The sequence below is a fragment of the Conger conger genome, chromosome 17 (genome assembly GCF_963514075.1).
Source record: "Conger conger chromosome 17, fConCon1.1, whole genome shotgun sequence".
Taxonomy (NCBI): Eukaryota; Metazoa; Chordata; class Actinopteri; order Anguilliformes; family Congridae; genus Conger; species Conger conger.
In genome coordinates, this window is record NC_083776.1 from 13,273,723 (window position 1) to 13,286,628 (window position 12,906).

General features: G+C 43.4%; 1 protein-coding gene across 2 annotated transcripts; it reads left to right on the forward strand.

Annotated features, from left to right (window-relative positions):
- Positions 1–1,710: 1,710 nt before the first annotated feature.
- On the forward strand, positions 1,711–12,682 carry LOC133116400 (vascular endothelial growth factor D-like). Of its 2 annotated transcripts, none has more exons than XR_009705861.1 (7): positions 1,711–1,900; positions 7,776–8,022; positions 8,504–8,694; positions 9,478–9,602; positions 10,892–11,007; positions 11,722–11,796; positions 12,135–12,682. XR_009705861.1 is itself a non-coding variant. In XM_061225891.1 (7 exons), the coding sequence occupies exons 1-7, from the start codon at positions 1,811–1,813 to the stop codon at positions 12,142–12,144; spliced, it is 867 nt and encodes a 288-aa protein (XP_061081875.1). In that variant the 5' UTR covers positions 1,711–1,810; the 3' UTR covers positions 12,145–12,682. The 2 variants fall into 2 exon arrangements, 1 of the variants encoding a protein (XP_061081875.1); XM_061225891.1 differs by having other exon boundaries at positions 10,892–11,020.
- The last annotated feature ends 224 nt before the right edge of the window (positions 12,683–12,906 follow it).

Genomic DNA, 12,906 nt, shown 5'->3' on the forward strand with positions numbered 1-12,906 from the left:
AGGAAAGCAGCTTTTCTGTTTGAAAGAGCTGTGAGACAGCATTGATGCATCCCATTATGATGCAACCTACTCTCACACTTGTGGATTTGTTGAAACGGGATTGTGATTTGCAGTCAGTACATTACATTACATTATTGGCATTTGGCAGAAGCTCTTATCCAGAGTGACGTACAGTTGATTAGACTAAGCAGGAGAAAATCCTCCCCTGGAGCAATGCAGGGTTAAGGGCCTTGCTCATGGGCCCAACGGCTGTGCAGATCTTATTGTGGCTACACTGCCACCAACCTTGCGTGTCCCAGTCATTTACCTTAACCACTACGCTACAGGCCGCCCAGTAGGATAATGAAGAGCAGGAAGCACCACATATACACATACACACCAGAGTTTTGATTCAGAGAATATGCAGCGAGGTGGTTTGTAAGTATTTGGATTTTGGCCCTTTACTCCAGCACATTGGATTTGAAATAATGAATGTGAGGTTAAAGTACAGACTGCCACCTTTAATTTGAGGGTACTTAGAGCCATACCTGAGATCTGTGTAGGAATTACATGCCTTTTTATACATAGACGCAAACCACTAGTTACCTGCAAATCTGCATGTAAGCTATGGTATTCTTCCATGAAATATTTAAAAGTTGGCTACATTGAAACAGTCAACAGGATGCGTTACTCTCTATTTCCCCTCCAGCTGTCCATGCAAACGGTCAAAAACCAAAGGGAGACCCAGTGAACATTTACAGAAAACCACAAACACATACCCTTGAGTATGTTAATCACCCATTACAAGTCACATAATTTGTCATTGTTCTCCCTTCTATTCCCACTTTCACCACACTCATGTGCATAAAGTGACTCAATATTATTAACCTATGTTAAATGCATTAGCCTGCATCGCCTATAGGCCTATTATGCTGAACATGTGGAAACTTAGTGGAACACTTTGAATAATAACTGATCACACCAAAATGACGACACGTCTTTGTTGCTATTCGAGTTTTCTTTTTAATTAAGTAGTATTAGGCTATTGTACAACTGGGCTTCCTTTTAATCAGTGGGTTGCACTAGCACTGCTGAGATGTACGTGTTTAGTAGGCTTAACTGTAGTATCAATGTCACCAAAGCGGAAAAGGATAAATAGTTGCAGCTGCGGGGAGAGGCAGAGCTCGTATTTCAAATTAATTTCAAACTTCAGCAGAAGACTATCCTGTCTCAACCCGAGAATCAGGAGTGTTCCACTATGTATTTGTCTCCACATAATTATCAGCGTTTGAGTGAGTCTGAGGCCCTTTTTTTCCTGCTCAGTGACAAGGTCTGGATCGTATCTAAAACAAATGCGCAAGCGAACTTCCAAATGAGCTCCGAAACTAGGTTAAAAATGCGACCACCGAAGCTAGAAATTTGACATCCCATTGGAACGGATTTTTGAATACTGGACCAATTCGCTCTCACCCAGGACGCCGTGCTGCTTCTTTAGTAGGGCTAAAGGGTGAGATGATTGCTGCCGATTGCTCTCCGGGGAGTGAACCTTGGTAACGACCAAGGCGGTTAAAAAACACGCTGCTGAATGAAAAGTTGCATCACTATTTTTTTTTTTTTTCGGGTCTTTGATAACGCTTTCCGTAATTTCCATTTTTAGAAATTTTCCGTCTGGCAGGTCCTCCCACGTTCACGCGCAGGTGTGTAGGCTATGAGTAGGCTGCGGTCTGAGCGGAGAGTTTATAAACTTTGTCAAGTTCATTGGGCGTCTTTAGACTTGCCTAATCTTCTGTCTGACCCTGGCACAGGACCCTGTCTGGACGCTGAAGGAAATATGAAGACACAGTTTGCGATTGTGCTGCATCTGCTCGTGATTTACTACGCGAAAATGATGCTGACGCACGAGGACCGCGGCACACAGAAAGTGAGTGTGATCTAACTTAATCCAAACGTTTAAAAAAAAATTTTTTTTTATTTATCTTTACAATGGTGATGATGTTAATATAACGATGGCGATAGTGCCGATATCATTTTTTTCCCTACACATAACTGGATGTGCTACATTTGAAATATATTTTAAGAGTTGACATTTTTGTGACATGACTAAAGGAATTATTCCTGAGCAAGACTGGCAGTCTGCACGTTGTATAAAAAACGGATTTTCATTGGAACTCGCCGTCTACAGTAACTGTTCAATTCATAACTAAATATAAGTATAAAATCACACAGTAAACAAGATACAAATTATTGTATCATTAAAATACACAATGAGTATAAGTGCTTTGAGCTTTAACCAGTTTAACCATTGTGCAATAAGTGTGCTGGATACTTGGATGTTGAGAACTACTTATGTAAATGTATAAATATAAATATATTTTTGGGTACATGTACTGACATAGCGTGGGTAATCTCATGATGCGTTTGTCCTTGGCAAGACTGCCGACTATGAACGTTGCAGATTAGCTGCATGAATGACCATAGGTGCTAATGTAAACAATGGATGCTTCGGTAGTCCTCCAGACTGCATTGGATTCATGTTGGCAGTCCCGGTCCCAATATTCTTACAGAGCAGAGAAGAGCATTCAGGAGAAAACCTGTCATATTCCCAAATCACAAGAGTGCCATTCTCGGATAAGAAGCACGAGGATATAAATTTGTGATGATAGCTTAGGCCTGGATTATTACCCTTGGATGCCTCCATTAGCTAGTGTGGTGCTTAAAGCCTGTGCTCTGTGACATTTTTATTAGTTGATAAATGTGGGTTGGGTCAACAGCTATTGGGATGTGTTTCAATCTCACAAAATATTGTGGACCTCCTCGCCCGATATGTGGGTCATATGAGAAACGCAAAATGTGCCACTGCCTTATGACCATGGCAAAACTACAAAGGGTTTCGGATAGAGATGGGGTGACGGCACATGAAGTGCCACCACGGGGGAATCGAGCCCCCAGCCACAATGGCTGCACCACATGGTCTCCCGCTAAAACACTGCAGCCTTAGGTCTGCTGTCCAGAAAGGGGCAGAAGTAACAGAAAGATCACCACCGATTTGTTCAGGAACATCAGTGTGAAACACATAGCCTATTTATCCCTTGTGTGAGTGATGCCCATTGATCTGGAGCGGAAATGTGTGACGGATTCAGCGAGGCGTGTCCTCCGTGCTGAATTCCCAGCAGTGAAAGCCTGTCTGTTCACTACGAATGTCCCCGAGGGAGCACACTGTGAGTTCCTCTCGCTCACCTCCCAATTCCTTCTTAGCCAATTTGGTTTTTTTTACCCCTTCCAGTGTAAACCAAGGAAGGACACTCATTCCTCCTTCCCACCCCTTTGAGTTTATATGGTGTTATAGTTATATGAACGGAAGCTGGCTGGCTGTTCATCCCCGGCATACTGAAAGGGTCAGTGAGCCTGTGTCACTACACAGCCTATGGAGAAATTAACAGAGCTTTGTGTCTACAGACAGGTCTAACTTCTAATGGCAACTGTACTGCTGTTTGCTGCTACACTTTAACCTAGAGCAGTAACCCCCTTCACGTGTATCTCTTTGGTTCTGTCCATACCATTCAAAGGCTGAGAGTTTAAATGAATGTTTAAGGGTTCGGATAACCTTTTGACGGGTGATTTTTTAAAAGGGCAGTGATAATTTATCTGATGCTCCACACACATTTAAAGGGCTGCACATGTATGCTGAACAGGGGAACCACATTGTATCATTTCTCTCGCATTAGAGTGAGTCAGTGTTTGTTGGAAAGCGAGTCAGGTTTGGAAACCTGCCCGTCTGATCTGGGAAGTGGAGGGGAATCTCTACAGTGATCAATCCTGCTTGGGAACTACTCCCACGGTTGCTTGTGGCACATTCGTGCAGTGTGTCTGTGTCAGAGAGCTATCTGCATTGTAAGGTTACACTGTAAATGGCTCACCGGGCAGGTAGCAGCAGGCCTCAGGCAGTTTAGCCAGATGCTTACGATATCCCCCTGGCACTATTCCCCGAAAAAACAGACAAATTCAACCGATTCTCATATTCCACATTCTTCATACTTCCTTTTAAATTCTTCCATTCACCATTGACACATACCTCCCCCCCCCCCCCCTTCCCTTCTGGCCTTTTCTGAAAACATCACTGGGCTTCCTGAGGCCCATGCAGGATCTTTCTGGAGAAGATGGACAGTAGGGGCCCAAGTGAGCCTCGCTCTCCTCCCTGTGCTGGATGGTAGGAGATGTGTAGCAATGCTGGGCCACGTGCTCTCTGAGAGACATCACTGGCCCAGAGGTCACCGACGCTGTCATTGGACACTGAGTGAAGTTTCACTCCGAGGCCAGGGCAGAGTTGTGAGAACCAGGCGTGTGGCTGGACCTGCTTACATTCACGGGTGTGACCTTTGCTCAGTAGTTCCTGGGATGTGGCCATTTTTGACATGTCAGAGTGACATCTTCTGCGGACAGCTGCAAGTTATCAGTGGCATGCTGAACACCCCCCCACCCCCCCCCCAACTCCATGCCTTCATAATACTGCTGTCCCAGGCAGTCAAGCATGGTGTTATTCCCCAACATTTCCAAGGCTGGCTCAAAAAACCTTGTATTAGCCCTGTACAGGATTGTAGATGGTTTGGAGTAAAATGGGTAAATGGTTGGCATTTATATAGCGCCTTTATCCAAAGCGCTGTACAATTGATGCTTCTCATTCACCCATTCATACACACACTCACACACCGATGGCGATTGGCTGCCATGCAAGGCACCGACCAGCTCGTCAGGAGCATTCGGGGGTTGGGTGTCTTGCTCAGGGACACTTCGACACAGCCCGGGCGGGGGATCGAACCGGCAACCCTCCGACTGCCAGACGACTGCTCTTACTGCCTGAACCATGTCGCCCCCATAGTTATTTGGATGAAGAGGGTGTTTTTATTATTTCTGAGATTGAGATTGGTGTTGTTGTGTGGCGTGAAGGCAGATGGGGCATAAGTAGCAGTGATTTCATAAGAGAGGGCCAGGGGTAAGTACCAGTGATTTCATAAGAGAGGGTCAGGGGTAAGTACCAATGATTTCATAAGAGAGGGCCAGGGGTAAGTACCAGTGATTTCATAAGAGAGGGCCAGGGGTAAGTACCAGTGATTTCATAAGAGAGGGCCAGGGGCCAGAACACGCCGTAATTCATGGGCTCTTGCTGTGGTGTCAGGCTTCAAAAGCTGGACAGGGAGAGGCCATCCTCTACAGAGGGGCACTGACCAGAGAAGCAGGGTTCAGACTTCAGACTTTATTGTCCCTGAGCGGGAATTCTTTTCCACAGTACCACAGTACACCAGTATGCGTCAGACAACAGAGCATACAGCAGCCCACAATAACAACATACACGGACAGGCAGCAGTACACACTCAGGCCTGTTCAGCGAGGCCTGTTGTTTAAGGTGGCCGTGGCTGTGGGGAGCAGGCTTTTCCCAAAGCGAGCCCTTCTGCTCCTCAGTGTTCTGCACCTGTGTAGGGTAAGGTGGTGATTGAGTGGGTGAGTGATGTCCTGTTCTATTGAGGTTACCATGCGTGTGATGGCCTCATTGTTTAGCTCTGCGAGGTTGGCAGTGGGGGATTATCCTGGCAGCGGTGTTGGTGATGTGTGTGAGTTTGACCTGATAAATAACAGCTAAAATGTTAAAGAAAGGATTGTATGTAATCACCTTGTTTTTGACATCATCCTTGCCAGGAAAATTCTTCTCCAAGTTCAAAGGTGAGAACTAAAGGGATACGCCCGCAGAGTTTTGTTTCGAGATATTAATCTTTAGAATTTGTGAAGTCAGATATTATATCATCTATTATATCATCTTTTATTGCGGCACCCGTCAAGTTTTAACTTGTGGAAAACAACACTTTTTTTCAGGTTTTTAACCTGCTGTACAGGAAAACAACATTATGTATGTAAAAAAAGAAAAAACAAGAACGTGGCAAACAGCAATAATTGCCATCTTAATTTCTGGCAAGAATTCCAGGTAGCGCCCTATAATGAGAAGATCTCAAATTTCTAATATAAATGTCTCTACGGATTTTAACTGCTGAAAAAATATCATTATGCAGGGATTTGTTTCCTGGGATTTATCAGTGTTGAAGAAAGGGAAATGATGAAATGGCTTTGAAGTGTTAAGCCAGATGAGGCCCGGGCCCTCTGTGGCAGGAAGCCGCACCCAATAGCTCGCAGATCAGCCGGCGGTTATCCGTTTCATCAGAGAAAGGGGCACGTCCTTAAACAGGGCGTCAGTCCCAGTGCAGACTGACTACGGTCAAACAGTATGAACATGATCACTGAAACCACAGAAATAAAGGCCTACAGGGAGAATGACCTACATGAATCACAACAAGCCTTTGTGGGAGAGAGGGATGTGCACATTTGTCAAAGAGCTTATAAGAGCGTGCCACACACTAAAACAGCACAGCTAGTATCGCAGAGGAGCACACCACACATTGTGATGTGAGGTCATTTTTGGATTCTAAGCAGACCTCCCAGGCAGCAAAAAAAGTTACCAAACTATTATGGATGATTCCAGTCAGATTCCCAACGTGTGAGATAGGATTCCCAGAACAATCTTAAAACTTAACATTTTTCCAAGCTCATTCATTCAGGAAAGTCAGGAAAACATTGCAAAGCAAATAACCTTGAAGGGGCAGCCAGGAAACTGAACAGATGTATGTGTTGGGAACTTAGCCTAACGTACCATGAATCCTCAGGGACCCAGGAATTGTTAGATGTGTCCATACATCCTGCTACAATCATACCCAGGCAAGCATATGGGGGAAAAACGACATGTTTGGAATATGTTTTCAGCTGTATGGAACGTGTATCCTTTTTACAAGGTCTGAGGGAGGTTCATCGTGTTACAGGTCAACTTATCTTTTAATTAATTTGTAATCCATTTAACATTCATTACGTCATTCAGTGGAGTAAACCGCATTTCCTCCATGATGCAAACCACAAGCACATATCGTGCCAGGTCAAATGCAGGCTTTTCATCAAAGCGTGGTGCCAGATGCCTGAAATTCTGTATCCCAAAATATTCCGCAAAACCTGTATTCAATCCGATCCTTTTAAAAGAAGTTAATACTTAACCTTCCATCTAACATTGGCAACTATACATACTGTATTTACACAGCATTGTGATTCATTTTTCACCAAAGTCTTCACTCAAAATCTGTCAGAGCTGGCAAACCAATAAGGCTGTGTCATCAAAAATGCATGTCTAAAATGTATTCCTTCTGGAAAACCACATATTTCTGTCTTTAGTCTTTTCACAAGTCGTCATGTTCAAACCTGCAAGACGTGATAGAGTGAAATTATTTTATTTCACTGAATAGTTCCAGCCCTCACATTTTCCCAGCTCTTACAGCAAGCATTCCTGAGGATTTAGACAAATCCTTGAAGAGCAAGCTTTGTCTTGTGAAATGTTTTGTGTGTTAGACTTCATCACTACCATTACGAGACATACACAAATGAAGAGAGGTTCTGTGGGAAGCTACTATATCTACCATTGAATTATCTGGGATAGTATCACCCTCTTGTGTTAGGGAAACAGTAATTGCATGTATGTGCAAAGGGATGGTTTGCTTTCTGGGGTTTTTGTCTATTTCAGTTCCACTGCATGCTTCGGATTAGCCCAGACTTTATGCTGTATGTGACAGAGAATATTCTGGAGAATTTTCTGAAGAGCTGTGTGTGAGCATTTGTGGGCTTGCCATTCTAAAGCGAGACAATACAGTGAAAGTAGCTCTGAGATACCCATGCGGTCCTCACCACCACTAACCCGCTGTCCTCACCCCCAGGCCAGGAGGCGTGAGCGGTGGGAGAGGGCCCTCCGGTCAGCCTCCAGTCTGGAGGAGCTGCTGAAGCTCTCGGACTTCCCCGACTGGAAGCTGTGGAAGCCGCGGCAGAAGCCGAGGCACCTGGAGCCGGCCCTCAGACGCGATTCGCCCCGCGGGGCCCTCCTCGGCACCCACCGCTCCACCCGCTTCGCTGCTGCCTCCTCCAACCGTGACGCCTCCCAGGAGATCACCCACGAGATCTTCCAAGGTGATAATACCCCACATGTTAATGTTGACGTTGTATCGTTTCTTTTTAGTACCCCTTGTGTTTTTGTTTTTCCTTGCTATTGCAGTCAGTCTTATACTGGCCTGGCACTTTCTCATCTTAACCGACTGTCTACTCAACACCGTTTTGTCATTATTGCCTAGGTTTTGTTATTGAAATATAAATTAAATACAATTACAGTGACTGAACTTGTGTTTCATTTAACTGCAGTCACTTCTCTGTGGTACGTTCTGCAATGCGCTGTTAGGATGCCAGTGCAAAGGGCACGATAAAAATAATTTCTACGCTGATTGATTGACGCGTGTCACTATAGCCGTGGATATTTATTCCAAATAAGCCAGATCAACTGGGAGATGAGTTAGCTGGCCATGTTAAGAGATGGCTACCAAACCTCACTCATCCTAGCACCTTCTATCATTTAAAACAACGCTGCCGCAACGCTGTACTTGTGATGCCATCGCAGCTATTGACGAGGAGTGGCAGAAGACCCAGTGCATGCCCAGGGAGACGTGTGTGGACGTGGCCAAGGAGCTGGGCACCAACCCGGACGTTTTCTTCAAGCCGCCCTGCGTCTCCGTCTTCCGGTGCAGCGGCTGCTGCAACAGCGAGGCCGTCACCTGCCGGAACACGAGCACGACCTACGTCAACAAAACAGTGAGCGCCCTCTCTGCTTCCTTCACTGCTTTACACCAGAACCACAGCAGTTAGCTACAACTGCTAGCATACTGCGATTCAGTTATTTAATGAGCAGTTATTTCATAAATCTGTGTATGTCACCTCCAGAGAGGCTGAATGTGCAGTGGTGCTCACCACAAGCAGGTTGTGCTCTTGAGTAAACACATTCATAAATCTGAATTAAATACGTTTTTTTGTATTATATACTAATATTGTGATTCTCCGTTTTGGATTTGGTTGAGCACAACATACTTTTTATATTGATCTAAGCACTGATTGCTTTATTATATTGATTTAAGCATTGATTTCACATCACCACCCCCCCCCCCCCCCCAAAGCATTTCATGCATCTTCCCCATGAAAGTGCTGTTTTTTCACTGGAGCATTTTCTCAGGAATATCAGTTAAACACAGAACGGTCATTTGTTAGAATCAGACACAGGTGGAGAATCCAGGTTCCGAAAGTAAAAGTCCTCCCCAGTATTTTGTTCAAATCACCAGGTGGTAAAACTAATTGGTGAAATCAGCTGGCGGAGTTCATGAGTATAAGAAACACTTTTACTTTCTGACCCCTGGACTAGTAAGAGAATCAGGTAACACCTTAAGTCTATTGGAGACTTTAACATGTCTCTTGGAGACTTAAGAGAACTTGTATAGAACTTAAGTGACATTAGTACAGGTGTAAATAAATATAAGTAATTTTTTTACTTTTACTTAACTTTTTTGAAATATTTGATTTAAGGTTCTCTTCCTCTTTCCTAAGCTCTTCTCAGTGATTCCGTATAAATACAAGACCGAGCCGGTGCTGATGCGGGTGGCCAATCACACGAAGTGCGACTGCCTGGAGCCTGCTCTGATTCGCCGCCATGCCCCCCAGCACAGAAGCGGGTAGGTCCGACAGCCGAGGACCACAGAGAAGGTCCAGGTGGATGCTCTTAGTTTGGCTATTGGAGAGGGGAAAGCATATAAAGAAGTGCAGCAAATTATAGGATGCTCAGCTAAAATGATCACAAATGCTTTAAAATGGCAACGAAAACCCGAAACACGCGGAAAAGGAAACTACGCTTAAAACAGATCAAAGAGTAGTCAGAATGGCTAATAGATTCAGCCATTCATCAGCTCCAGAAAGATCAAAGATGATCTACGAGTGTAAGTGTAATTACAGTCAGAAGACGTTTGATCGAAGCTATCAGCAAGAAGCCCCTGTAAAGCACCATTGTTGAAAAAAGGGCATGTGCACAATCGGTTAAAATTTCCCAAGGTTCTTTTCGGGTCTAGTGGTCGTCAACAGTACGTCAGACGAACCCCGGGTATTGAATTCAAGCCACAGTACACTGTGAAGACAGTGAAGCAGTGGTGGCGCAATGGTATGGGGATGTTTTTCAAACTACGGTGTTGGGTCCATATACCAGGGATCGTGGATCAATTTGAATACATCAAAATACTTGAAGAGATTATGTTGCCGTATGGCGAAGAGGAAATGCCCCTGAAATGGGTGCTTCAACATGACAACAATCCCAAACACACGAGTAAGCGAGCAACATCTTGGTTCCAGACAAAAAGGATTGAGGTAATGGAGTGGCCAGCTCAATCCCCCGAGCCCCATTGAAAACTTGTGGGGTGACATTAAAAATGCAGTTTCTGAAGCAAAACCCAAAAATTCACAGGAACTGTGGAATGTAGTTTGTTCATCCTGGGCTGAAATACCTGTTTCTAGGTGCCAAAAGTTGGTTGACTCGATGCAACACAGATGCGCAGCAGTTATCAAAAACAATGGTTATGCAAGTAAATATTAGTTCACTAATTTAAAGTGAAGCTAAATCGTTAAAAATGTCTTCAGTTTATATTGTTATGTTATGTTAAATTTTGACACTGCCATTTTTTGAACAGATTAATATTCCTTTTCTTTGCTTCCTGTGAAAGAATAACGCAGACTTGATAAAATTTGTTAATGCTTTGATTTGGAATTGAATGTGTAATGTTTCCACTACATTTGAAATATGGAACTAAAAGATGTTGAAAAATATTTGCTCTTTATTCACTTTTTTCAACGCACTGCTATTTATTCAAACACAACTGTTGGTGAAAACAGACATTAATATTCTCAGTAATGTAATGTCATTTTACTGGTGTCTAAAGGTGTAGTATTTGAAATGGTGAAATATGTCGTGCTGCAGGTGTTTCCCAGCACAGTGGCCCTGGGACTCGGAGGACTCCCACACCCTGTGCCTGAGGGGGCAGATCTGGGACTGTGCCATGGACCAGTGCGTTCCCTACCCGTCCCGGCATCAGGGTGAGTTACTCAGGTAAAGGAACACCACGCTGGCTCCAACATGGTGCCCGGCCAGGGCGCATCTTCCTGCCAATAGAGAGATGGCTACTTAAGGGCAAGTGTATGATTTTCACCCCGTGCTAAAGTGCTTCTGAGAGGTGAGACGCATGGGCTTCAGGGCTGCTCACGAGGCTAGGGCACTGCGCTGTGGGGGATGAGCCCCATAATCTCGAATGGAATCCAGACCTGAGGCGTGTTCAAGAGGCGTGTTAGCTAACGTTTGCGAACATATTAAAACTTTTTTTAATGAGGGCAAATTCAAGATACCATTTTTGTTCATTCACAGAATGTGTTGCATACTAGTGTGTGATATTGTCAGGGATAGTCTAGACTATATTAAAAAGAAAGCAAAGGCACACTTCTGTATGTTTATACAACATGCACAATATAAACAGATTTTATATTTGTATTAAACTGGCATGTTTATTTGGAAAATTAATGAACCAGATCCCCCCCATGTCTTACCTTTCCCATGTGTGATTGATCTTTGACGCTGGGAGAGAGAATTGTCTGCCGGGTAGTGGGTACACATTTTCACATTCAAAGGGTAACACTGATTATACACATTTTAAATTTTCTGTTTAATTAGTTGAAACTGATTGCTTCTTCCCTTACATTCCTTTCATTTTCTTTTTTTGGGGGGATTGAATCTGATCTGTGTGGCTGCGTCACCAGACCCCTCCATCGGTGTGACTTAAACTCCAGCGTTTGTGCCATGAAAAGCAGACGTGTGGACCAAATCTCCTGCAGGTACGCTTCCTCAGGCCGTACCTTCGTGAAATCAGAGTGCTCCTCATAAGGCCAGAGGACTCTTTCATTCATGTCACTATTCTATTCCAAATCAAGCACAAAATTCTAAGTGGTAAATGATGGATATAATATGCAGTCATAAAAAAGTCATTGCAATTGCTGCCAATGTTATTAGATGGCGATTGAAACTTGCCTTGTGTTTTGAATAATCACAGTTCTGTACCAGTACCATGTACTTTAGCTCTGCCTATACAAATGTTGTTAATATTTTGATTATTAGTGTAATATTAGTACATTTCCAAATTCCTAATGCCCTCTTTTGCTCTCATCTCTTACAGCTGCAAGTGAAAGCACCTTAATCTACACACAGCCATTTTTCAAGACACGATGGAGGACTCGGGAGGCATAAAAATGCTCTTAATTTATTAATACTTATTTATGTTACTTCACATATTGCTATAACTCATCTCCTACAACCATGTTAAATGTTCTAACATGTGCATTTGTTACTTGTGCTGTTACGCAAAGGCCTTAACCACTGTCTTGTATGCACTGAACAAGCATGTATTGTACTTTTTAAAAGAATATTTTTTTATCATTTGTAACACTGATCGATAATTATTTAAATGTAAATACAAATTATTCAAATCATTATTTTTTTCCTATTTTTTTTGTTCATTGATACAACATACTGTGAATGAAATGGGCTGTGAATAAAATGTCAATATGTCCAGCATTGGACATACCTGGATTAAGGTTAAAAAAATAACAAGTTGCCCCACAATACAGTTTGTACAGACAAGCTTGTACAGAGATGTTATGCCATTTCATTTTATAACTGCAACATCTGTCATAACATTTACCAATAAAAGTGAGTTTTATGTCATTTGACATTAACTGACATCATCTGTTATGCCATCTTGTGACAGCTGTTATGTCATGTGAATGACAGTGTTATGTCAAGAATTACCATAACACTGTTACCCGAATTTACTTCTGGAAGCATAACGTGACTGTATAAACTGCTCTGGTACTCGCTGAAATGTATTTTCCTGCTCTAGCCTCGGCCATTAAACCCAGAACCCTCTATACCAGCCATTTTAAAGCCAG